The sequence below is a fragment of the Oryctolagus cuniculus genome, chromosome 9, assembly GCF_051225735.1.
Source record: "Oryctolagus cuniculus isolate XC-2025 breed Fujian yellow rabbit chromosome 9, ASM5122573v1, whole genome shotgun sequence".
NCBI classification, from domain to species: domain Eukaryota; kingdom Metazoa; phylum Chordata; class Mammalia; order Lagomorpha; family Leporidae; genus Oryctolagus; species Oryctolagus cuniculus.
In genome coordinates this window covers 134,823,056-134,846,997 of record NC_142875.1, presented here as the reverse complement: position 1 = coordinate 134,846,997, position 23,942 = coordinate 134,823,056, and the positions used below count along the sequence as shown (strand labels likewise).

The 23,942-nt window shown below is 47.3% G+C and overlaps 1 protein-coding gene across 6 annotated transcripts in view; it reads left to right on the top strand.

The window, feature by feature from the left end:
• Positions 1-23,942, top strand: part of ADAMTS20 (ADAM metallopeptidase with thrombospondin type 1 motif 20) — a 170,178-nt gene that overhangs the window by 108,620 nt on the left and 37,616 nt on the right. For all 6 annotated transcript variants that reach the window (XM_089304055.1, XM_089304054.1, XM_051850402.3 and 3 more), the window contains one exon: positions 14,714-14,881. In XM_089304055.1, the coding sequence (XP_089160181.1) occupies positions 14,714-14,881 (168 nt within the window). The remainder of the gene's footprint in view (positions 1-14,713; positions 14,882-23,942) is intronic.

The following is a 23,942-nucleotide window of genomic DNA, read 5'->3' as shown; positions in this document are numbered from 1 at the left end:
ACTGTCCTCTGAAAAGCTCTGTTCTGACATCAAATGTAAACAAGTTTGCCCGTTTTGAGCAGAACCTAGAGGATTTGTGAGAGCTGCCATCTCATGTCAGGTCCATTCATGGTACATGTAATTGTGGTTTTTCATTGAATCAAGTATGACCTTTTAGATCTAGAATTGCTCATTGGATCTATACTTGCCCATTTATCAACTCATTGCTGAATCTAGTGATTATCACTGAATTAGTATTAATTGCCTTTATGAATGAATCTGAATTGTATGAGTATTCTGCAGTTGATAAGCATGTGGGATTACTTTTTTACGTGTGTGTAGTTATTTTCATACACTTGAAGGCAGAGTGATGGAGGGCTCATATTCCATCCACTGGCTCACTCCCCAAATGACTGCATCTGGGAGGCCTGGGCCAGGCTGAAGCCAGGAACCTGCAGCTCTTCTGAGTGTCCCACGTGGGTGGCAAGGGCCCAAGTACTCGAGCTATCTTGTGCTGCCTTCCTGTGGTCCACAGTAGCAGGAAGCTGGATCAGAAGCAGAGCAGGCAGGACAGGAACAGGTGCTCCCATATGGGATGCAGGCATCAAGTGGCAGTTTAACCCGCTGTGGTCCAGCACCTGCCCCGAGTTGGGTTCTGATCCCATCAGTTCAGGCGTCCGTGTGCAGCCCAGGAGTTGCTCTCACACACCAGTTCGTTCTTGAGCCACTCCCCACTGTCCTTGAGTTAATAACTGCCTCATCAAACGCTTCTTCATTCTTATGTTCCAGTCGCTTTGTCCCCCTCAAGAGCCTGAACAGATGAGTGAAATCCCTAGCAATGGTTTTTAAAGCCTTAGATAATTCCTCTTCCTTGGATTCCTTCCCAGAGACCCCGTCTTCCTCTCTGCTCTGGAAAAACCTGGCTTGGCCCCTGCCACTGTATCCCTCTCCGTCTGTGGGCATCTCTCTCTCTCTCTCTCTCTCTCTCTCTCTCTCTCTCTCTCTCTCTCTCTCATTTACGCCCTTCAGGCTTGGTGACTTCCTGGTGCACATTTTGCATTTGTGACTGTCTAGGAAAACTCCTCTGCTTCCCTGAGGAAAGGAGAAGCGCATTTCCCATCTCTGCATCTGAACGTGTTCGCAGTCAGTCCACGTGTCTGGTTCGCTGCTTAGGTTCAGGATTCTGGCCTGAAAACCATTTCGCTTGGAATTCTAACCCGTTCCCTCGTTGCTCGGGGGTTTGGAGCGAGTGCTGGAAGTCTGATCAGTCTCACTCCGGAGGGGTTGTTAAGTGCAGTTGTGGTGCCTTCTCTTAGCCCCTGTGTTTTCATGACAAGCTGACGTGTGTGTGCCCGTGCGTGGGCCTAAACTCCTGTCTGCTAGGCTTTCCGGTAGGTCCTTTCACTCCACAGACTGTGTTGAGGAAATGTGTTATTCCTGTGCAGCCATTTCTTTGTCCTTTCTTGAACTCTTTGAAGGTGATACCGGAATTCTGGGGTTCACCTAATTTTCTTGCTTTATTCTTTGCTATTTTCCACCTTTGTCTTTCAATTTTACTTGATAGTTTGGATACCGAGAAATTTGTCTATCAAGTTATGTATTCTAATTGTTTTAGTTACTCTGTTTTTAAATGAAGACGTTAGTTTGAAAGGCAGAGTGACACAAGACACACTCACAGAGGTGGATGTTCTAGGGGGTGAGACAGAGCTGGATCTCCTCTCCTCTGGTTTACTCCCCAGGTAGCTGCAACAGCCAGGGCTGGGCCAGGCCAGCGCCAGGGCCAGGAGCTGTCCTGATGTCCCATAGGGGTGGCAGGGGCCCAAGCACCTGAACCAGCTTCTGCCTTCCCAGGCCTTTCAGCAGGGAGCGGAAGGGGAGCATCGGGGACTCGAACTGGTGCTCTGCCGTCACAGGAGCAGCTTGGCCCGTCGTCCCACGACACCGACCTCTCGGATCTCTGGCCATCAGAAGCTTCTCCCTACTTTCTAGTGGCTTCGGCGGCTTGCAGTCTCTTCTCGATCTGTCCATAAAGCATCCGTCATCTGTCACATGTCACCGACAGTGTTTTGTTGGTGTGTGTGTGTCTCCTTTTGGGCAGGATTTTCTCTTGGTCCTCAGTCCCTCTCCTTAGGGCCGGGGTAGCAGAGTTTTCCTGTTTTTCCTTCTGAGGGTTTTCCTCAAATGTTCGTGAATCTCGGCAGGCACTGGAGAAATGAGTGGAGGCTGCATCTCAGTGGAGTTCAGTAACGAGTAACCTTTGCCCTCAGTCTCTTAAGGTCTTTTGTCTTCGACACCCAGAAAAGCTGTCTCTCTCTGCTTGGGGGTGAGTAGGGTGGGCGGAGGGACTGAGGTTCTGAGAGGTTCGGAGTGGAAGCCCCTGGTGCTGTAACTGCAGCAAATGCGCCTGCCTCGCTGCTGTCGCCGGTGCCGGGCCTCCCCTGGTGCTGCAGGCTGCGGGAGCGCCCCTCTAACCCTCCGCCCCCCCCCAACCCCCCCACCCCGTCCCTCCGCCTCCCCGCCTCCCCGCCCTTCCACCCCTCCCCGCCTCCCCGCCCCTCCGCCGCCTTTATCCCCTCTGCGCCTCCCGAAGTTACTCAGACACTTTCCACCACTTTCCCTTGTGGGTTGAACAGAAAACTGAGGTGGGAGAGGAAATGCAAACCTGGGCCCCTCTACCATTTTTAACTAAAACTGTTCTTTTAAAAACCAGAATGTGTGCTTCGCCTCAGGAGGACACTAATGCAAAAAAAGTGTGCTGGATGTTTTTTTGTTAATCACTTTATTATCCTTTAAGTTTGGATTCAGACTTCTTTGCAAATTAACTTTAAAAACAAAGTCTGGAAGAAGCTGAAAGTTCTTAATACGGTTAGATACCACACAATAGGATGAGATATGTCAGTGGTCAGGGTGTTTGAAACCCAACATTTCCCTGACTCTTCGAGCTGTGTACTCCAAGGATGTCTGTAATGGGTTAAAAGGGAAATTTTCAAACTCCATTGAATTTTTCTTAAAGATTATTTATTTGCAAGTCAGAGTTGCAGAGAGGGAGGGAGGGAGGGAGGGAGGGAGAGAGAGAGAGAGAGAGAGAGAGAGAGAGTCTTCCATCCGATGGTTCACTCCCCAGCTGGCTGCAATGGCCAGAGCTGTGCAGATCCGAAGCCAGGAGCTTCTTCCAGGTCTCCTACATGGGGGCAGGGGCCGATGGACTTGGCCCATCTTCTACTGCTTTCCCAGGCTATGCATAGCAGAGAGCTGGATCGGAAGAGGAACAGCCAGGACTAGAACCGGTACCCATATGGGATGCCAGCACTTGAGGCCAGGATGTTAACCCACTGCGCCACAGCGCCGGCCCCAAACTCCATTGAATTTTAAAACCTGAAGTAGGCTCTTTGAGGAGACTCTGAGCTGGTCCCTGTTGCTGGGTTGGGTCCCTGCTCTGTGCTGCCCACGCGTAGTTAACTGCACAGTAGCCGCTCTCTTTTACAGACACACTTTGCCCTCTTCAGCGGAGCGGTAGCCCACTCTACTGGACTCTCACGACGTCCACCATTTTAGGGTTTGGCCTCTCTAGGAATTGGGAAGCTGAATTTAAAATTGACTTTCTCCCTTACAGGGAATGCCCTGAATTATAAAGCAGTTGTACAAAACGCTATTTAGAACTTGACTGCGGTAGATTTTTTGCTTAGATACAGAGGATCACTGACTTCGTGAAGAATTAGAAAACCGCGTTCTTGCTGGGGTTTTGTTGTAGCCTCTGCATTTTATTGAGAGAGTGATAGGCTTCTGTGTGTTGTTTTCCGGAATATGTCATTTCTGGTCGGTTCTGACCGGGAATGCTGTCACTGGATATGTCATTTCTGGTCGGTTCTGACCGGGAATGCTGTCACTGGATATGTCATTTCTGGTGTGTTCTGACCGGGAATGCTGTCACTGGCCTGGTTCATACATTGTTTCATACCCTGATCTTACTTCCTAAGTGCTCTAAAGACTTGAACGTAAAACTTCTGCAGGTGGTTATGGTCAGGATTTTTCCTTAAAGGTGTTTAATGTGTGCTACAGAAGCATGTGCAGTCTTGAGAAAAGATGCAAACGAGCTAAACAAGAGATGTTCCGGCACTGAAGAGTTCTCTGATGATTCCGGAGTTGTTGCTCAGCACTAGGGCGCACACAGCAGTCCTCCCAGCAGCGTGTGCGTGCTCACCTGGGAACCCTTGTCTGTGTCCACGCGTGCGGTGCTGCCAACACAGAAGGCTTGTCTGACGGGAGTGACTGCCAGTCCTAGTGAGAAGGTGGATTTGCATTTCTGTGAGCCCTTTTGTGACTTGTTTTCCTTGTGGTCTGGACACGTGGGCAGTCCCTGGCGTGTGATGAGCAGCAGGGTGGACCTCATGCCCAGCCACGTGGCCGTGCACTTGCACGTGGCCCACGCATTTCTTGAGCACCTTGTTGTCAGGAAGCAGAGAGTTCCTGTGAGACCCAGGAGGTAAGCACAAATGTTCTTCGTTGATCACTGCCTAGCTTCTGAAGGACTATGCTTTGAAAAAACAAGATTCCAGACATCTGGCCTGCGCTTGCCCTGTTGGTTAAGATGTCTGCGTCTCGCACTGGGCTTCCTGGGTTCAGCACCTGGCCCTGTTCCCTCTCCTAACTTCCTGCTGGTGACGACTCTGGGAGGCGGTGAAGGCTCAGATAACAGGGTCCTTTCCCCCCATGGAGACCTGGATTGGGTTCCCAGCTCCTGGCTTCAGTGTTTTTTTTTTTTTTTTTTTTTTTTTGTTATTATTATTATTATTATTTTGACAGGCAGAGTGGATAGTGTGAGAGAGAAACAGAGAGAAAGGTCTTCCTTTGCCATTGGTTCACCCCACAATGGCCACTGAGGCTGGCGCACCGCGCTGATCCGATGGCAGGAGCCAGGTGCTTCTCCTGGTCTCCCATGGGGTGCAGGGCCCAAGCACTTGGGCCATCCTCCACTGCACTCCCGGGCCACAGCAGAGAGCTGGCCTGGAAGAGGGGCAACTGGGACAGAATCCGGCGCCCCGACCGGGACTAGAACCCCGTGTGCCGGCGCCGCTAGGTGGAGGATTAGCCTAGTGAGCCGTGGCGCCAGCCCTGGCTTCATTTCTGGCCCCACTCCAGTCATTGTACTCATTTGGGGAGTGAACCAATAGATAGCATTCCTCCCTCCCTCCCTCCCTCTGTGTGTGTGTATGTGTGTGTGTGTGTCTCCCCTGCTTCTTAAAGAATTTGTTTTACAAATAATAACATCAGAAAACAATGGCTGAGGGAGACTATCCCTGAAATAGTTCTTAGATAAAAGGTATAATATTGAAAAAATTTTACAATTATATTAACACATTTTGAAATATTCTATATTTTAAAAAACATTTTTTAAATATTTATCTGAAAGGTAGAGTTACAGAAAGGCAGAGATGGGGGTGGGTGGGGGGTCTTCCAATCACTGTTTTACTCCCCAAATGGCCATAATGGCCAGAGCTGGGCCGACTGAAACAGGAGCCAGGAACTTCTTCCAGGTCTTCCATGTGGGTGCAGGGGCCCAAGCACATGGGCCTTCTTCTGCTTTTCCAGGCCATAGCAGAGAGCTAGAATGGAAGAGGAACAGCTGGGATTCAGACCTGCACCCCTATGGGATGCCGACACTGCAGGTGGCAGCTTTACCCTCTATGCCACAGTGCCAGCCCCTAAGACTAGCTTTTTAATACAAAGTGATGACTGTAACTTTTAATACTTAGAGAAGTGTGGCTGATGTTTACATGATTAACACAGAAACAAAACAAATTCCTTCTTGCCAAGATGACACCATACAGTAGCAACTAGCATGGGCATTTGCTATTTGTCGCGGCAAGTCTAAGTAAAATAGACACAGTGGATAATGAACTCTTAGCTTTCATTTGATTTGCTGGTCTGTAGTCCAGATTGGTTTTTCCCTGCATAACCAACTACATGATCTTTTAGCTGGAATCACGGGTGGGTGTTACTGTGCAGGGGAACCACTAAATCTGAAATCTATGAAATCGGCCTGCGTGCCACCAGTGTAAGAGCCGCCCTTTGAGAGCAGCACTGGCCAGTGAGTTGATGCAGGAGCCCATGGTCGTGGGGCCAGGGGGTATTTCCTTCATCCAGAAGGAATGTAGAATGGTCCACGATGCATTTAGTTAGGAATCAGTGTTTCTGGTGCTTTCTGTTTTCCCTGATTCCCTATCATAAGAGTGTTTGGAGCCAATTTTACAGTCCGACTTTGGTCACAGGTGTGCTAGGCATGGGGAAGAAGACCACAGGGTGCTTGAAAGAAACCCGCAGCCACACGTGGTCTGGTGTGACATCCTGTGCCAGAGGGGGAGGCTTTGCAGAGAGAATGAGACTTGAGCTCCGATGGGAACGTGCAGGGCTGCGGTGGACGGGGCTGTTGAGGTGGGAGGCAGCGGCACCTGCAGAGATGTCAGGAGGGGCCCAGTGCCAGAGCTGCACCGCAGTCCAGATTTTCCTAAATCAGCCTCTGTGGGGAGCAGCTCGGACTAGACTAAGTTACTGGAATTAAGACTTATTCTATGCATCTGCTCTCCTCTGTGGGGAGCAGCTCGGACTAGACTAAGTTACTGGAATTAAGACTTATTCTATGCATCTGCTCTCCTCTGTGGGGAGCAGCTCGGACTAGACTAAGTTACTGGAATTAAGACTTATTCTATGCATCTGCTCTCCCACAATATGGCGCTGGGAGAGAAGTAAACAGCTTCCGCACAGCTGCCTCCAGTTCAACCAATAAACTGTAGGACCTGCTCCTGATTGGAGAGCAGCGTACTCGGCGTGTGGGCAGCCGAGTTGGGATTGGCGGAGGAGGACTATAAAGGAGGAGAGAGACGGCATGCACCGGGAACATCTATGGGGAACATCTAGCTGAAGGAACACCCGTGCAGCCCCCCAGAGAGCCGGCCGGCGGTGTGCCGCTCCCCTGCGGAAGTGGGGAATGCGGCCAGGGGGAACTGCCCTTCCACGGAGGTGGAAGGGATAGTGGCCAACCCGGGAAGAACCAGCAGCAAACCCGGGGAGGGCCGAGCAGACGAAAGAACAGCGTAGGGTCCTGTGTCGTTCCTCCACGAAGAGGGGGAGCGACAAGCCTCGTTTCCATATTTGATTTCATATAGCAATTTAAATTCCCAGAATTAAGTTAATCGACAAGACTGCACAGTCAGTTCGTTTGTTGTTCTGTGGTATCCTTGTATATAAACACACACAAAGTCCACACTTCAGATATCAGTAGCAATGTCATGGTGTAATTTTGTATCAGTTTTCTCTAAGACAAGGATATATGTGCTCAAAAATTAGCTAAGGGGAAATAAATTCATGTCAACTCTGCATCTTGGAAAGGAAAGTAGCAGCCAAATAGAGCAGTCCGCGGGCTCTAGCACACTTCCAGGGCTTGCAAGCCGAGCCTCGTTCCCAGGGCCTCGATGCATCCTTCCAGACATTCCTCCCGCCTCATCTGCCAGTGGGTTTACATAATGGTGTCACCTTGGAAGGGGACTGCATCCTTACCCACTGTTCCTTAACAGATCTGGGAAAATCTCAGGGCGAGTCTAAGACCATCACAATTAAGGAGCATATAAGGGATTTAAGAACATTTCTCTGACAAGAATACTGCAGATTAACTTTACAGCAGTAATACAACCTCAGAGGGAAGCAGTGTGTCAGGGGTACAAAGTCGAGGGCATACAAGAAGGGGTTTCTGGGTACCGGCGGAAAGAGCTGCTATCTGGGAGCAGTTGTGCCCGATGGCTGTTGTGTGCACTTCTCACATCTCGGAGCTGCCACCGGACAAGGAACTGGGCAGCGTTTCTCCCTTGTTTACTCTGTGGCTGCCTCCGTCCAATGCAAGAATTCTTTACGTAACGTATTCTCTCTTCACCTGGGCAGTTTCCACATGGAATTGACCAGACATGGTGAAGTAAGTGACTTCATCCTCAGATCTTGGAGAACAGAACTCTACAAGTCTGTCCAAAGCACAGTTTATTTTATTCTTGATCCTATAGTTTTCCTTTCTTAGCTAGAGGACTCTGAGCTTATTGACCAATACATGTGTTTAATTAAATTAATAATTTCTAATAAACTATGTTGATGTAGTTTCAATAATGAAATTGTCAGCACCCAAAATCGCCATTGGTGAGTCAGCTGGTGTTTGCCCCTCTGTGGGTGATCTGGGCAGTCTCACAGAAGGCTGGGTAGATAAAGTGTGGGGCGAAAAGAAACTGATGAATTGCTTAGCCCCAAGAGCCCCGAGCAGTGAATGAGCACTGTGTTTGCTGTAGCCATGAGGTTAAATTGATATGGTACTCACGGAAGTGATCAGTGCATGCAGGGGAGATCATCAGTGAGGTCTGGTGTCCTGTGAGTCCGTCACCTGAACAAAGAAGCAAGCGCATTGTGCCTTGATGGAACTAAGCTTATGCGATAAAAAGGAGCAGAATATAAGGTTTGGAGTGGCTGGCACCATGGTGCAGTGGGTTAATCCTCTGCCTGCGGTGCCGGCATCCCATATGGGCACTGGTTCCAGTCCCGGCTGCTGTACTTCCAGTCCAGCTCTCTGCTATGGCCTGGGAAAGCAGTAGAAGATGGCCCTAGTCCTTGGGCCCCTGCGCCCACTTGGGAGACCCAGAGGAAGCTCCTGGCTCCTGGCTTTGGATCGGCGCAGCTCCGGCCTTTGCGGCCATTTGGGGAATAAACCAATGAAAGGAAGACCTTTCTCTCTGTCTCTGCCTCTCACTTTCTGTAATTCTACCTCTCAAATAAATAAATAAAATCTTTAAAAAACATAAATAAAGTTTGGAATACAATTTGGTGGATCAGGAAAACAAGGAAGAGGGGCAGGTGTTCGACAGAGCAGTTAGGATGCGACTTGGGAAACTTACACCCCACGCTGGAGTGCTTGGGTTAGAGTTCCAGCTCCACTCCCAGTCCCAGCGTCCTGCTAACGCAGACCTCAGGAGGCACCCGGTGATGGCTCAAGTAGTTGGGTCCCTGCCGCCTATAGGGGAGACCTGAATTGAGTTCCTGGCTCCCAGCTTTGGCCTGGCCCTGCCCCTGCCCCAGCTTTTATGAGCATTTGGGGAGTGAACTAGTGGATAGTAGATCTTACTCTGTTTCTCAAATAAATAAGCTTTTTTAAAAAGAGGCAAAATGTAAGTTTTAGGGTGCCATTAAAGATAGTAGAGGGAGAGAGAGGAAAAAGTCAATCCCAGTATGTTTAAACTTATGTTGAATGATAACTCTTATGTTTATAAAAATTAAAAATATCCTGGGCCAGCGCCATGGCTGACTTGGTTAATCTTCCACCTGCAGTGCCGACATCCCATATGGGCGCCAGGTTCTAGTCCTGGTTGCTCCTCTTCCAGTCCAGCTCTCTACTGTGGCCCAGGAGTGCAGTGGAGGATGGCCCAAGTGCTTGGCCCTTCACCCGCGTGGGAGACCAGGAGGAAGCACCTGGCTCCTGGCTTCAGATCAATGTAGCTCCTGCCGTAGCGGCCATTTGAGGAGTGAACCAAAGGAAGGAAGATCTTTCTGTCTGTCTGTCTCTCTCACTGTCAGTAACTCTACCTGTCAAATAAAAAATAATAAAAATAAAAATAAATAAAAATAAAAAATATCCTTACATAAAACGTAAAATAAGTTGATGAAAAGGTTTACATCAAAATTATATTTAATAGTCGAGACTACTAGCAATCTAGACTGGTCTAATAAATTAAAATGACAAAGAAGAGAGAGAGAATCAAAGATGACCTGAGCTATCATCAGAACAGGTGGCTCCTCAATGTTGAGAACCTTAACTTGGACAGTTAGAGTTTGCATCACACTCCCTGAGGCTGCTCAATGAGGAAATAGGTTGCCAAGTTCCAAAGTTGAATCTTGAATTTAATCTTTCTCCCCTTATGTTACATAGTTTGCAAATGAATTGGTGATTTTTATCAGAAGTATCAACAGTGTACTGTGTATTCAGTGAGTGAGTCTGGGAATTGTGCAGAACAGACACAGGTAGTATCTAGATAAGGTGTGCCAGACAAGTACATAAGACTACTCAGCTTTCTCCATCAACAACCTCCCTCTGCACAGATGAGTTTAATATCACCCTTGAGTACTTACCTAATATCCAGGATGAAATGGCTAATTTCCATGAACTTCTTAAGTCTGTCCTGTCTCTGTCATTTTAAAGGTAGTTAGTGTGTTGTACTGTTTTTGCTTTTATGATCTTCAGCGGGTTTAATATGATTTAAGACCCACTCTGGGATAATCCATTCACAGATGGTAAGGTGTACACTTTTCATGCGTGTCATATTTGCATGTTTAACAGTGTAGTGATGCTCCACAACCTGTCCCTCCTCCCACCCATGCTGCCACCCTGTCCCCACCTTCCTTCCTTATTTTTTCTTTCAATTTTACAATGATATGCATTCAGTTTTCTTTAAAATCACAAGCTTAGCTGTCTACTAAATAAAGAATTTGACAAGTAGTTAAGTAGAAAAACCACTGTTTCTTGAATATAGACAAGGCATGTAAACAATAATCAACTTTCAAGACAATGGCTTTCACTCATAGACATTACTTTTTCGTAATCTGTATATTAGTTACCACAAATCAGGAAAAACTTGTTTGTCTTTTTGGTACTGGATTATTTCACTAAGCGTAATAGTTTCTAGTTGCATCCATTTTGTTACAAAAGACAAGGTTTCATTCTTTTTTACGACTAAGTGGTTTGCCATACTCTATGTATAACATACTTTGTTTATCCAGGCATCAGTTAATGGACAACTGGGTTGAGTCCATATCTTAGTTATTGTGAATTAAGCTGCTTAATAAACATGGGGTACAGGTAACTTTTTCTTACACTGATTTCATTTCATTTGGGTAAATTCCCAGGAGTGGGATGGGTGGGTCATATGGTAGCTCTGTTTTCAGATTTCTAAGGAATTTCCATACTGTCTTCCTTAATGGTTATATGAATTTACATTCCCACCAACAGGGCATTAGGGTATCTTTTTCTCCACATCCTCACCAGTATTTGTTGTTTTATGATTTTTGAATGATAGCCTTTCTGACTGGAGTGAGGGAGACCTCTTTGTGGATTTTATTTGCATCTCACTGGTGACTAATCATCCTGAGTGTTTTTTTCATGTGTCTGTTGGCCATTTGAATTTCATCCTTGAAAAAGGTCTGTTCGTGTCTTTTGCCCATTTCTTAACTGGATTGCTGGTTGTGTTGTTGTTGAGTTTCTTGAGCTCTTTATGGGTCCTGGGCATATTCATCCTTTGTTGGTTGCATAGTTCACAAATATTTTCTCCTGTCTGTCAGTTGCCTCCTCTCTGCTAAGTGTTTTGTTTGCAGTGCACAAGTTTCTTAGCTTATTGCAATCTCATTTGCCTATTTTTCTTTTATTGCCTGTGCTTCTGGGGCCTTTTCCAAGAAGATTTTGCCTATGCCAATGCCTTACAGAGTCTCCCCAATGTTTTCCTTTAGTAATTTGATGGTGTCAGTTCATAGATTTAGATCATTGATCCACTGTGAGTTTATATCTGTATAGGGTATATTAGGTATCTTGTTTCATACTTCTGCACTCTTAGATGCAATTTTCCTGGCACCAATTGTTGAAGAGATGCCCTCACTCCAGGGATTGCTTTTACCTCCTTTGTTGAAGATTCGTTGGTTGTAGATGTGTGGATTGATTTCTGGGGATTCTATTCTGTTCCATTGGTCCACATGTCTATTTTTGTGCCAGTACCAGGTTGTTTTGATTGTAACTGCCCTGCTGTATGTTTCAAAGTTTGGTATTGTGATACCTCTAGCTTTGTTTTTGTTGATAAGGAATGCTTTAGCTATCTGGGATCTCTTGTGTTTCCATATAAATGTTAGCATCATTTTTTCTAGGTCTGAGAAGAATGTCATTGGTTTTTTGATTGGGATTGCATTTAATTTGTAAAGTGCTTTGGGTAGTATGGACATTTTGATACTATTAATTCCTCCAGTTCATGAATATGGAAGGTTTTTTCCATTTTTTCATGTCTTCTTCTATTTCTTTAATATTTTATAATTTTCATTGTAGAGCTCTTTCATATCCTTGATTAAATTTTTCCAAAGTGTTTAATTTTTTTGTAGCTATTTTGAATGATACAGATTTTACAAGTTCTTTCTCCGTCTTTCTCATTGTCTGTGTATACAAAGGCTGTTGATTTTTGTGTGTTTATGTTATATCCCGCAACTTTACCAAACTGTCTGAGGAGCTCCAGTAGTCTCTGTGGAGTCTTCTGGTTTCCCTACATAGAGAATCATGTCATCTGCCAGCAGGGATAGCGTGACTCGCTCCTTTCCCGTTTGTATCCCTTTGATTTTTTTTTTCTTCCCTAGTGACTCTGGCTAAAAATTCCAGACCTATATTGAATAGTAATGAAGAAAGTGGCATCCTTGTCTGGTTCCAGATATTAATGGAAATGCTTCCAACTTTTCCCCATTCAATATGATGCTGGCTGTGGGTTTGTCATACATTGCCTTGATCCTGTTGAGGAGTGATCCTTCTATGCCCAATTTACTTAAGGTGTTTTTCATGAAAGGATATTCTGTTTTATCAGATGTTTTTCAGCATCTGTTGAGATATTCATATGGTTTTTATTCTTCAATTTGTTAATATGATGCATCACATTTATTGATTTGTGTGTGTTGAACCATCTCTCTACACCAGGTATAAATCCCATTTGGTCGGGGTAAATGATCTTTCTTTTGTTGGATTCAACATGCTGGTATTTTCTGAGGATTTTTGTGTCTGTGTTCATTAGGGATATTGGTTTATAGTTCTTTTTCTCTGTTGTATCTTTTTGTGGTTTTGGGATTCAGGTGATGCTGGCCTCATAGAAGCTCTTTGGCATGATTCCCTCCCTTTCATTTATTTTGAATCGTTTGAAAAGAATTGGAATTAGTTCTCCTTTAAGGGTTTGGTAGAATTCAGCAGTGAAGGCGTCTGGTCCTGGGCTTTTCTTTCATAGGCAGTGTGTCATCCAGGTTAGGAGCACTTTGAAGACAGGCAAGGGCAAAGCAAGAGGCAGTGTTTAATGACTATTCAAGATAATTATTTCTTTTAAAAAGGGACTAAACCTGGAGAGTAATGAATACTTCCTTTGTGCAAAAGTCATAATTTGAAAGTTGAAAAAATACACCTATAAGAAGTCTTTCATGTGTGAACGTGTGTGTAGTTGGCACACTCCTGTAAGGTATGCTTGATGCTTGTGTTTTTGTATACAATGTGTTGTACTCTTCAGAAAATTAACAGTGAAGAAAAGGAAGAGATAGGGCACTGCCCACAGCAAGTGGCCAGGAAAAGCAGAGCTTAAAGGTGGATCTGTACCCACAGGAGGTGGGATTGCTGTCTTAGTGCAGTGTATACGGATCCAGTAGAGGCCTCACGGTGCCAGCCACATTCTAACTGGCATGGAAAGTGGGGTTGGGGAACATCTAGGGTATGATAGCAGTGATTCTTCATCAAGGCACTGAGTTAGTTACCTACACACACTGGATATGGCATTAATACAAAAAGGTAATTTTTTAAAAAGTTTAGGGTATTTTAAGTGTCTAATAATCTGTTACTCTAATACCCTAATTGTGTCTAATACAGTGTGCATAAAATTCATAGTATATAAGCCTAATGTGCTATTCCTGGAACTCATTGTAAATGAAACCATAGATCAGCAGCTGCCTCGCAGGAGTGACAGGAGTTGCCTGGAACCCGTGTCTTCTCGGGTGGCTGGACCCTGGCACACGGATCACGTGACATTGTCATCCCTGTCACTGTAGGAAGGAAGGTGGTAGAAGTGGAAGTGAGTTTACGGAAGTACTCCATGTGTAGTGAGACTGGAGTAGACGTTCAGTGTTTTTTCTCATGTTCATCTTTGTGACACCCATGAGATGGGTGTTACGACCCTGTTTTGTAAGTGGAGAAGCCGAGGCATGGACAGGTGCTGAAATGTGCCTCAGGTTCCCCAGCTGCGGCTGACAGTGCCAGCACTGGGTGCCAGAGCCCATGCTCTTTCCACTGCACTGCGCTGGCCTCGCTCAAAAATGACAACTGTCTCAAAGATGAGATGAAACAATTGTTTTCCCTATATTTTAAAGGTATGGTGTACTTTTTTTTTTTTAAAAGCTAAATATATCGGAAGGCTAACAGTAGAGTCATACAATTTCCAGACTGATTTAAGAAAACAAGATTAAGCTGAATTTCATTTCAAAAAATAAAATTTTCTGTTTCTTGCCTTAAGAGATCATTGCATTTTTTAACATTATAAACATACTTTGAGTCTGGAAAAGTGTATGGGCTGGAAAGAGATGGGGTGACTGTCCTTATAAACTTGAAAGCAAGTGATACTGTATTGTGCTTGGTGAAAGGGGTTAGCAGGAGCCAGTCTTCCACTGTACGAGAGCTGAAGAGTCTTTGCACCAGTGGTGTGTCGGGGAGGTTGCAGAGAATTGGTATCTTTTTGCAGAATGAATGAACATCTTCCGAGGTGAGCATCCGTGGTATGGTCCGGGGCAGGTGGCACATTCCAGGTTCTCTCTACTTTGAAATACCAGAGCATATCTTCATAAAATACCCAAGCCGTGATGTTTTTGTTTCATTTTATGCTTCTTGAAGATAAACTTCAATGCCAGGAAAAAAGGAACCAAATGCATATGTATTTTTTTCCAGTGCTCAGCTTCCTGTGGGAAAGGTATAAAGCACCGTGATGTGCTTTGCGTTCACCAGTTCCAAGGGAAAGTGGGAGAAAAATACTGCAGTCACCTGCCCAAACCTCGAACCCACAAAGCCTGCAGGTCTCCTAGATGCCCTTCATGGAAAGCCAATAGGTGGAAGGAGGTATGTGTGCATTTCACAGGTACGGGGTGATTTTTGCATTTCCATAGAAAATCTTAATTTGCTCATCGTGTTTTTGATCACCTTGGGAGTTTTACTTGTATAAAATGTACTTTAGCCTGTTTTACACTTTTTTGTACTGAGTTCAAAGTTGCAAATCTACAGAATTAACACATTTCCTAAGTTTCTAGTTAACCCATAAAGTAGTTGTTTGGTTTTGTGTGTGTGGCTGTAAATTTTATGAGAAAGTCCGCTGCTGAGTGCTAGGAGGGCTGACAGTCATGATACTGTTGTTGTAAGGTATGTGTGACAATGCCTCTTCTACTGCCTTATTTCACTGCTGAAATCTTGGACTGAGCTATGGCTGAGTCCTGGGGAATGGACTGTGGGCCTGAGGCTGAGAGTGAGGGCGATGTCCAAGCCAGGCAGTCTCAGCAGGGCTAAGGCATGGAGCACAAAGACGAAGTGAAAATGAAACTGGTGAACAAATGAGAACTCGCCACAGAAGGGTGATGGACACCTGCCCTGGTATGCTCTGGGAAGGGAGCTCAGGGCTGCCCTGTGGGGGGCCGGCAGATGCTAGAGGCCCTCACTAAAACAGCAGCTTGGTTAACAGAGAGCAGGCCAGCCCGTCAGTGCAGTGAGAAGTGGAAACTGGAGTCATTTCCTAAGGTCTGATGTCCTCGGGGCTGGGCTCTCAACACAGGACCACAGGACCTGTGTTAAAGAGGCTGCCCCCCAAAGGGGAAAGGTGGCTGGACCTGTCTGACCCACCAGATGTTGAAGTCGTGGCTCCTGTGCCACGAGAGAGAGGGGTCTAGAGCTAGAGTCAGTGGGTCCCCTACCTAAGGCATCATCAGTCACTCTGGGCTCAGCGCAAGGCCCCACCCTGCATCGCTCATCACTGATACGGAGTAAACAGCTCTCAAACTGACCGTCAGGCTCAAAGTCAAGGTTCTTGGTTGGAGAGTCAGCCTCTGCCAGGTTTGAAGGTCCTGAGATTCAAGGCTAATATTTGACCAGGACCTACCACATCTCTGGTTTTCATCCCACAAAACAGAGGCCACCAGGGGCCTTTGCCTCTGCATTAAGTTTTGATCAAGTAAATAAATTATTTTTCAAGCTTTAGCGGAGGCCATCATCTAAAGATCTCATTGGCCTGCCGTGTGGAGAGAACATCTTTAACACAAAGCTATTGCTCAAGGAGACACTGGACCCACCCAGCTCCATTTCCTTTGCCCCATAGCTTGTCACTCAGCAGCTTCTCTCAGTTATCCTACATAGCTCTTTAATCCAACCAAAAAAAATTACTTACTTACTTGGAAATGCAGAGTCACAGAGAAAGGGAGAGAGACAGAGATCTTTCATCTGCTCACTCATTTCCCAAGTGGCCCCAGCATCTGGGGCTGGGCCAGGCTGAAGCCAGCAGCCCGGACCTTCATTCAGGTCTTAGCAGGGAGCTGAACAGGAAGTGGAGGAGCCGGGACTTGAACCAGCACCCAAATAGGATGCCAGCATTGTAGGCAGCCACTGTGCCACAACAATGGCCTTGTAAGTAGCTCTTGAATCTCCATTGCAGCCACACAATATAGTTCAAGAGTTCATCATGGTCTGTCCCCGGGCCTACAATGGCCTCCCTGTGTATGGCATGGCCACTATTTCTTGGCATAGAGTGCAAGCCCTAGAAGAACTCAATGTCTTCCACCACTCGGTATTGTCTCTAAGGGGTGGGTCTAAGCCCTCACCCATCCCAACTGTTTCAGAGTCATCTCAGGCCACCCTCTTTTCCTCCAGACTAGTTGGAGGCATTGCTATAGAATCCCAAAACCTAGGTCCACTTGCCTGATGCACAGAAAGCCAGTCACTGACATCAGAGTGGTGGAAGGAAGTAGGTGTGTGCAAAGCACAGAGCAAGGAGCCAGGCAGCCATCGCTTGGTTCCTGGCATCCCTATGGGGTTAGAGCTGAAGATTCTTACAGATTGAAATTGGGCCTGAGAGCTGCATGACCAGCTCCTGTCCAAGTTCCTGGCTGGTCAGTGATGCTCGTGGCCTTCCTTTGATTGGTCAGTGAGTTTTGATGATGGCTGGGTGGGCTTCAGTTGGTCTGAGGGGTTACAGGCAGGTGGTAGTTAGATTCTGCCCCAGACCTGGAATTTTCCTGAGCAAAATGCCCCTGGACAATGCTGGCCATCCAAGTTTTATCTGTTGGAAAAACAGATGAAGGATTGAGCCTCGTAGGGCCAGTCATATGCTACCTGGATTCAGCGAATTCTTGTGATCGGTGGTTAAACCTGTGGGACAGACCAGGACGCCTACATTAAGGACTTTAATATAGGAGTTCAGGCCTCTCTAGGAGACCCTGGGTGTCTTTTTGACAAAGCACCCACTTCGTAGGACTTGGAAGAGCATGAGGCAGTTGCAGGACTCAGTATCTTTCAAGCTGTTAAACTGGTTCTGCTGCGGCTTTGCTTGCTGTGGGGCACTGTTTTCGCTAGTCCAAGGTGTGGCAGAGTAGCGCAATGTAGCTTCTCCAAGAGCGTGAAACCCTGGAAAGGCCTGAGGTCGCTGATCCACCCCGTGTGCAGCAGGAAGCTCCCGAGTCCCCGGGGCCACCGCTTCACCCGTGGCCACCGAGGACTCGGCGGCTGCGGCTCCTGGCTGTATTCAGGAGGGGGAATCTCACCCCTGACGTCCAGCCCCACACCAGCGAACCTGTCATCAGTGCTAGCAGACGGCCGTGGCTCATCATGGACGTGAAATTATGCAAGATCCACCCACAGCACGTGCTGCTGGGGGCTCCCAGAGGCCGATGTGAGTATTCAAGGCGATGAAAGACACGGACGCCTTTGTCCGGAGTCCACTTTCCGCCCTCTACTGCCTCTCCTTGTCATAGAAGCTTGCGTCATTCACCCACACAGACAGCAAGTCCCGGGCAGAAACAAATGCCCACTTGTGCTGCGTTGGCTTGGGGTGCGTTCTGTGAAAAGCGCCCATGTGAGGGAACAGTCGCAGGCTGTCGCTGCACTGCAGATGGTCAGGAGGCCGCAGAGTGCAGTTTCCGAGGTCGTTACTGGACCCTCAGGGGGTGCTGCTTTACAGTGTTGGCTTAGCGGCACCACTCGCTGTGACAGCTTTTCACGCGATTGCTGTTTACCTGGGGCCTCCAGTGAGGAGAATCCTTCCGTACGGGGACCCCAGGCGTGCTCCTTTGAATTCTGCAGGACACCCTTCCTTCGGTAGTGGGCCTTTTTTTTACCCTTTTTAATGAAAGCATTTAGCAGTCACCTTAATGAAGGCTGCTAGACAGGAACCAAGACTGCTGTCCAAGGCCATTTGTCTTCTGTACCCAGATGTAGCTCTTTAAAGGCGAATTAAATCCTTGAGTCATTCAAAAAGAAAAAAACCCTACTCCCCACCCTCCAATTTCCTGGAGGCAGGAGAGGCCTTTTTCTCTTATCTGCCTGGGAGTTCAGCTTCGCTTGGAAGCCCACCTTTCTAAGGCTTCTGTGATGCCAGCTCCGGGCTGTCTCAGGCCCCTTCTTGGTGGGGAGGTGCTGTCCCAGGGCAGGCTGTGCTCAAGAAGAGGGACGGCTCTGAACTCAGCTCCCTTGAGGGAGGCACACTTGCTGGACAGCTTGGAAAGAGTTCTGGAGAATCTCCTTCAACCCTGTTCGACCTAGCACCAGGTGAAATTGGCCACTGGCTTGGGCCCCTTCTCTGAGACATTTTATTTTTCATATTTTAAGATCAGAGCTAGGACAACACTCCCAGATCCCACAGATCGAGTGCCCAGTGCCCCCACCCAAGGTCTCTAACTTGAATTTTAAAAATTGCAATGATATGCTCGATGCCAGATGTCCAAGTGATTTTATGTTTCTGAGATTCCAAATTTTCTGTATTTCCAAAATACATGTATTTCAAAAATACATAGTTCTATATTTTCAAAATTTCCAGCACATTTGAGAGTAATTCAAAAGTTCACGGAAAATGACATTAAACTATACATTTATTTTGATATAAAAAAGTTTTGAAATCATGCATTTTTTCTTAAAGGTCATTTTCCATCTCCTTTTTGAAGATGACTCCTGCAGGTGTATTTTTATGATTAAAAATAGAGTAAATCTTAATCTTTTTAAGTCCCAAACGCCCCCAGCCAAAACACACAGTGTCTCTCCCACAGGGGCTCTGAGTCTTGGGGTGGGGAGTGTCTTCTGGCTGGGACTGACTGAACTTCCCTCTTTTCTCACCGGTGAGAATCTGGTGTTGTTCAAGTGTAGAAATTGCTCGGAGAGAGCTCAGAGGGTGTAAAGAGAAGGCAGACACACAAACCCTGGTGTATGCCGGCATTCGGAGGGTGAACAGAGGAGGGGAGGCAGCTGGTGCTTCGAGAGAAAACAGTTGAAGAAGCAGAAAACACCTGGAACTGGAAGGGATTTCAGCCACAGAGGCCACAGTGGCTCAGCTCAGTGTGCAGCCCCGGGGGCTGGCGCGAGCAGGGAGAAACTCTGACAACTTTCTGTCGGATTTGCCGATGACATTATGATGACATGAGTCTAAGGGATGTTTGATTTAAGTAACCAGTTCTTCCTCAGATCCAAGGCCTTGTCTTGAAGACACCAAGAAGCAGGAGTTACTTTGTCCTCCACGCGGTGGTCCATACTGACTTTCTCCCGTTAGGGACTGGGGCCACACCAAGAATGTAGCAGCTCCTCATAGCCTCAGTGGATATTTTCTCTAAAGACGTGCTCTGAGCGAAGGACCAATCAGTGTGCCTTACTGACTTGTAGGAAATGATGTTTGATAGAATTTGATGATTTAGGGGCTAGCGCTGTGGCACAGCAGGTTAACGCCCTGGCCTGAAGCGCCGGCATCCCATATGGGCGCCGGTTCAAGGCCCAGCTGCTCCACTTCCTATCCAGCTCTCTGCTGTGGCCTGGGAAAGCAGTAGAAGATGGCTCAAGTCCTTGGGCTCCTGCACTCATGTGGGAGCATCCTATGTGGGCACTGGTTTGTGGCCTGGCTGCTCCACTTCCTGTTCTGCTCTCTGCTATGGCCTGGGAAAGCAGAGGAGGATGGCCCAAGTCCTTGGGTACCTGCACCCATGTGGGAGACCCAGAGGAAGCTCCTGGCTCCTGGCTTCGGATCGCCGCAGCTCTGCCTATTGCAGCCATCTGGGGAGTGAACCAGTGGATGGAAGACCTCTCTCTCTCTCTCTCTCTCTCTCTCTCTGCCTCTCTGCCTCTCTGCCTCTCTGCCTCTCCTCTCTGTGTAACTCTGACTTTCAAGTAAAATAAATAAATATTTTTTAAAAATTTGATGGTTTAATGTTTGTAAATCAGTTTTGCCAAAAAATTTTTTTTGAGGTTTAGAGGCAGAATGTTTATATTCTGCAGCTATTTCTGCAGAGTGTCCAGGAGCTTACTCTGTAGAGTGACCGTTTTCACAAGAGGTTGAGACGAGCTCAGCCCCTGGCGGAAGCCGTGTTCCGCGTGGAGTCCGCACTGCGTCGCTGTGGTCTCCTTCCCTAGAGCTGTGCGCTTTGTGAGGGCCCCCAGCAGGCTGGCCCAGTCCAGCTGCTGAGGAGTGGCTTGGGGTCAGTGTGAGCGATGGAGATGGGTGCACACCCCTCGTAAGGAGGAGAGAAATCCTCTGTGAAATGCTGGCCGCTGCTTCCACCCACAAGGTAGAAAACGTCAACTGTCAGTGACTTAGGAGTAAAAATTCTGCTCTGGTTGATAAGAGGAATTTGAGACTCCTGCGTAAGCTAAGTTCTTAGTGTTTGTGTGATAAAAATTGTTTCCTTTTATGAGAAAACTATATTTTACAGAAACATATTTATTGTTGTTTAAAAAAAAAAAGGAGATTCAGGGGCTGGTGTTGTGGCATAAGGGTTAGGCCGCCACCTGCGATGCTGGCATCTGATATGGGCACTGGTTCCAGTCCCAGCTGCTATACTTCCAATCCAACTCCCTGCTAATGTGCCTGGGAAAGCAGCTCTGGCCTTCTGGCTTCAGCCTGGCCCAGCCTGGCCTTTGTGGCCATTTGGGGAGTGAACCAGCAGATAGAAAATCTCACTCTCTGTCTCTGTAACTGTGTCTTTGAAATAGATAAAATAACTTTTTTAAAGGAGATTCAGGTAGTAACTCTTCATTTTGTTGTTTTGTTTTCTTTTTTAAAGGAGATTCAGGTGGTGGGTTTTGCACAGTGGTTGTCATTGCTTGGGATTTTCACATCCCATGTCAGGGTGCCTGGTTTGACTCCTGGCTACGATGCTTCCAATCCAGCTCCCTGATAATGCACACCCTGGGAGGCAATAGGTGATGACTCAAGTACTTGGGTCCCTGCCACCCATGTGAGGAACTCTAACTGATTTCCTGGATCATAACTCCAGCCTGGTCCAGCCGTAACTTTTGCAGGTCTCTGGGGAGTGAACCAGCAGGTGGAAGATCTCTGTCTATCTGTCTATGTCTCTCTTTGTCTGTCATTCAAATAAAATGAAAAATAAATAGTAATAATAAAGGAAGTTCATTACCCTGGGGTTCATGTTGACACAGAGAACTTGAAGGTGAACCTAGTATTTCGCCCAAATCATATCACTGTTGGGAATTCTGATGGGTCCAAAAATGGTATTACTCAGTTACTGAATTACTGAATTACCTCCAGCCCCTTCTGGAATAGCAAGGAATGTAGTGAGCCAAACTCACAGATGACTCATCATCCCTAGACAAGCTCTGCGCTTCATTGCTGTTGGCAGGTGTCGGCCCCGGGTTGTGGTCAAGCTCTGTGTTACAGTTTTGCTGCTTACTTGTGGAACACCTGACACCGCAGAGGTGAGAGTTTGCCGAGTCCACGCCACCCTCAGGAGACAGCGCAGTGAGAGCTCAGTTTGGACTCAGAAAGAACCCGGTTACTTCTCAGCCTTCATCGCGGCTCTGACTTGACGATTTGTCCCCCTGAAACTCCTGGGTTGAAATCCTAACCTCATGGCGATGACTGGGAAGTAGGGGTACTGGGAGGTGATTAGGCCATGAGGTTGAGCCCTCGTGACTGCAACCAGTGCCCTTATAAGAGACTCCAGAGAGTGATCTTGTCCCTTCCTCCTTGGGAGAATGCCGAGAGAAGGCAGTCGTCTGTGACCAGGAAGCAGGTCCTCACCGACACTGGTTCCACTGGTGCCTGGATTTGGGACTGAAACACGTATCTGTTGTTTGTTAGCTGCACAGGTTAAGCCAAAGGTAATGAGCCAAGACAGATAACTGGTCCTGCGGTGGGACCCTGCCTTAACCAATACCCAAGATGGGAAAGCAATATGCAGCCTGGGTACTGGGTGGAGGCTCAGTAGGTTCTCAGGTGAGTGCTGGGAAAAGCCTCCGTTGCTCTGTGTGGATGGTGAAGGGTGATCATGGCGGAAGCCCAGCTAGAAGGGAAGAGCCTGGAGCTTGGTGAGTGCTTGAGTAACAGCAAGCAGGTCGTAGATCTGAGGACAGCAAAGTGCATTCAGAGAAGTCACCGACAGTTCGCTGGGCCGTGGAGGAAAGGCCACCACTGTTCCAGTGGCAGAGGCTCTGACCACTCTCTGCTCGTGTCCCAGTATTGTGCTGGGTGTAGAGCTTGTGAGTCATGACTTTGGACGTTTGGCTGAGAAGATCTCCAAGCAAAGCCGTGAGTTGCAGCTTGGCTTAACTTGACTGTTTATGGTAGAATATGAAAACAAAGAAATGACTTAACGGTAGAATTGTTAGTCAAAGGGGAATTAGAATTTAAAAACTTAGAATATGCTCATGCTATCCATATTTGAAAAAGGGAGAAGGCTCACTCAGAGAGAACCTAAAGTGTGTGGCTAAATTCAGTAAGATCGAGTTGGATCAGCCGCTGCAGTCAAATCTGTGGCCTGTTCATCAAGGCGGAGGAGGGATTAGACAGCCATCTAAATCCACAAGCCATGACCTGTTGCCCAGGACAATGGAAAAAAGACCCCTACACTGTTTCAGAGATCACCAGAGCTTGCCTCACAGGCCCAGAACTGCAAGGACTGAGTGCAGGACAAGGCCCCAGCTGCCTGCTGCCACCTCCTCGTATGGGTCTACCCTCTCCACTCTAGGGTGGTGCTCCTCAGCTAACCCAGGTGTGGCTTCAGTGGGCCCAGGGGTGGTGGTGTGGACTGCAGAGGCTGCCACTCCTGAGTGCTGACTTTGGTAGCATCCACATGGTGCTGGCACACACAGCTCAGGAGCCCTAATGATGTGGCCACCTCCATCAAGATGCTACAGAATGAGCCTGCCCTGGGCCTGGGCGGCAGGGCTGTCTGGAGCTTGGGGGGCCCTGTCACCACCCAACTATGTCCCTTAGGTGAGAGTTGAGTCAAAAGTATCTCCAAGGCTTAAGATTTAATTTTATTTTAAAGATTTTATTTATTTATTTGAGAGAGAGAGTTACAGACAGTGAGAGGGAGAGACAGAGAGAAAGGTCTTCCTTCCGTTAGTTCACTCTCCAGGTGGCTGCAATGGCCAGAGCTGCACCGATCCGAATCCAGGAGCAAGGTGCTTCTTCCTGGTCTCCAAGCACTTAAGCCATCTTCCACTGCCCTCCCAGGTCACAGCAGAGAGCTGGATTGGAAGAGGAGCAACTAGGACTAGAACCCGGCACCCATATGGGATGCTGGCGCTGCGGGTGGAGGATTAACCTGTGCCATGGCACCGGTCCCAGATTTAATTTTGTTTGCCCTGTTGGGTTTTGGTCTTCCTAGAGACCTGTTCCCCCCACCCTTGTCACCGTGATTTCTCCCTTTTCACTGTGATTTCTTCCTTTAGCGATGGGAATGTCTACCCCATACCTGTTCCTCCATTGTCTGAAAGCACATAAATTGGACAAGTTCACAGCTGGCAGGAAATTGGCCTTAGGCTGATTGTACCTAGAATCTTAACCACATCTGACATCTGACTTAATTGATATTTAGATGAATCTCTGGACTTTAGACTTTTGAGTTGATGCTGGAATGAGTGGCTAATGGGATGGAGTAAATACATTTGTCCTATGAGGAGGTTAGGGATTGTGGAGGGGAGC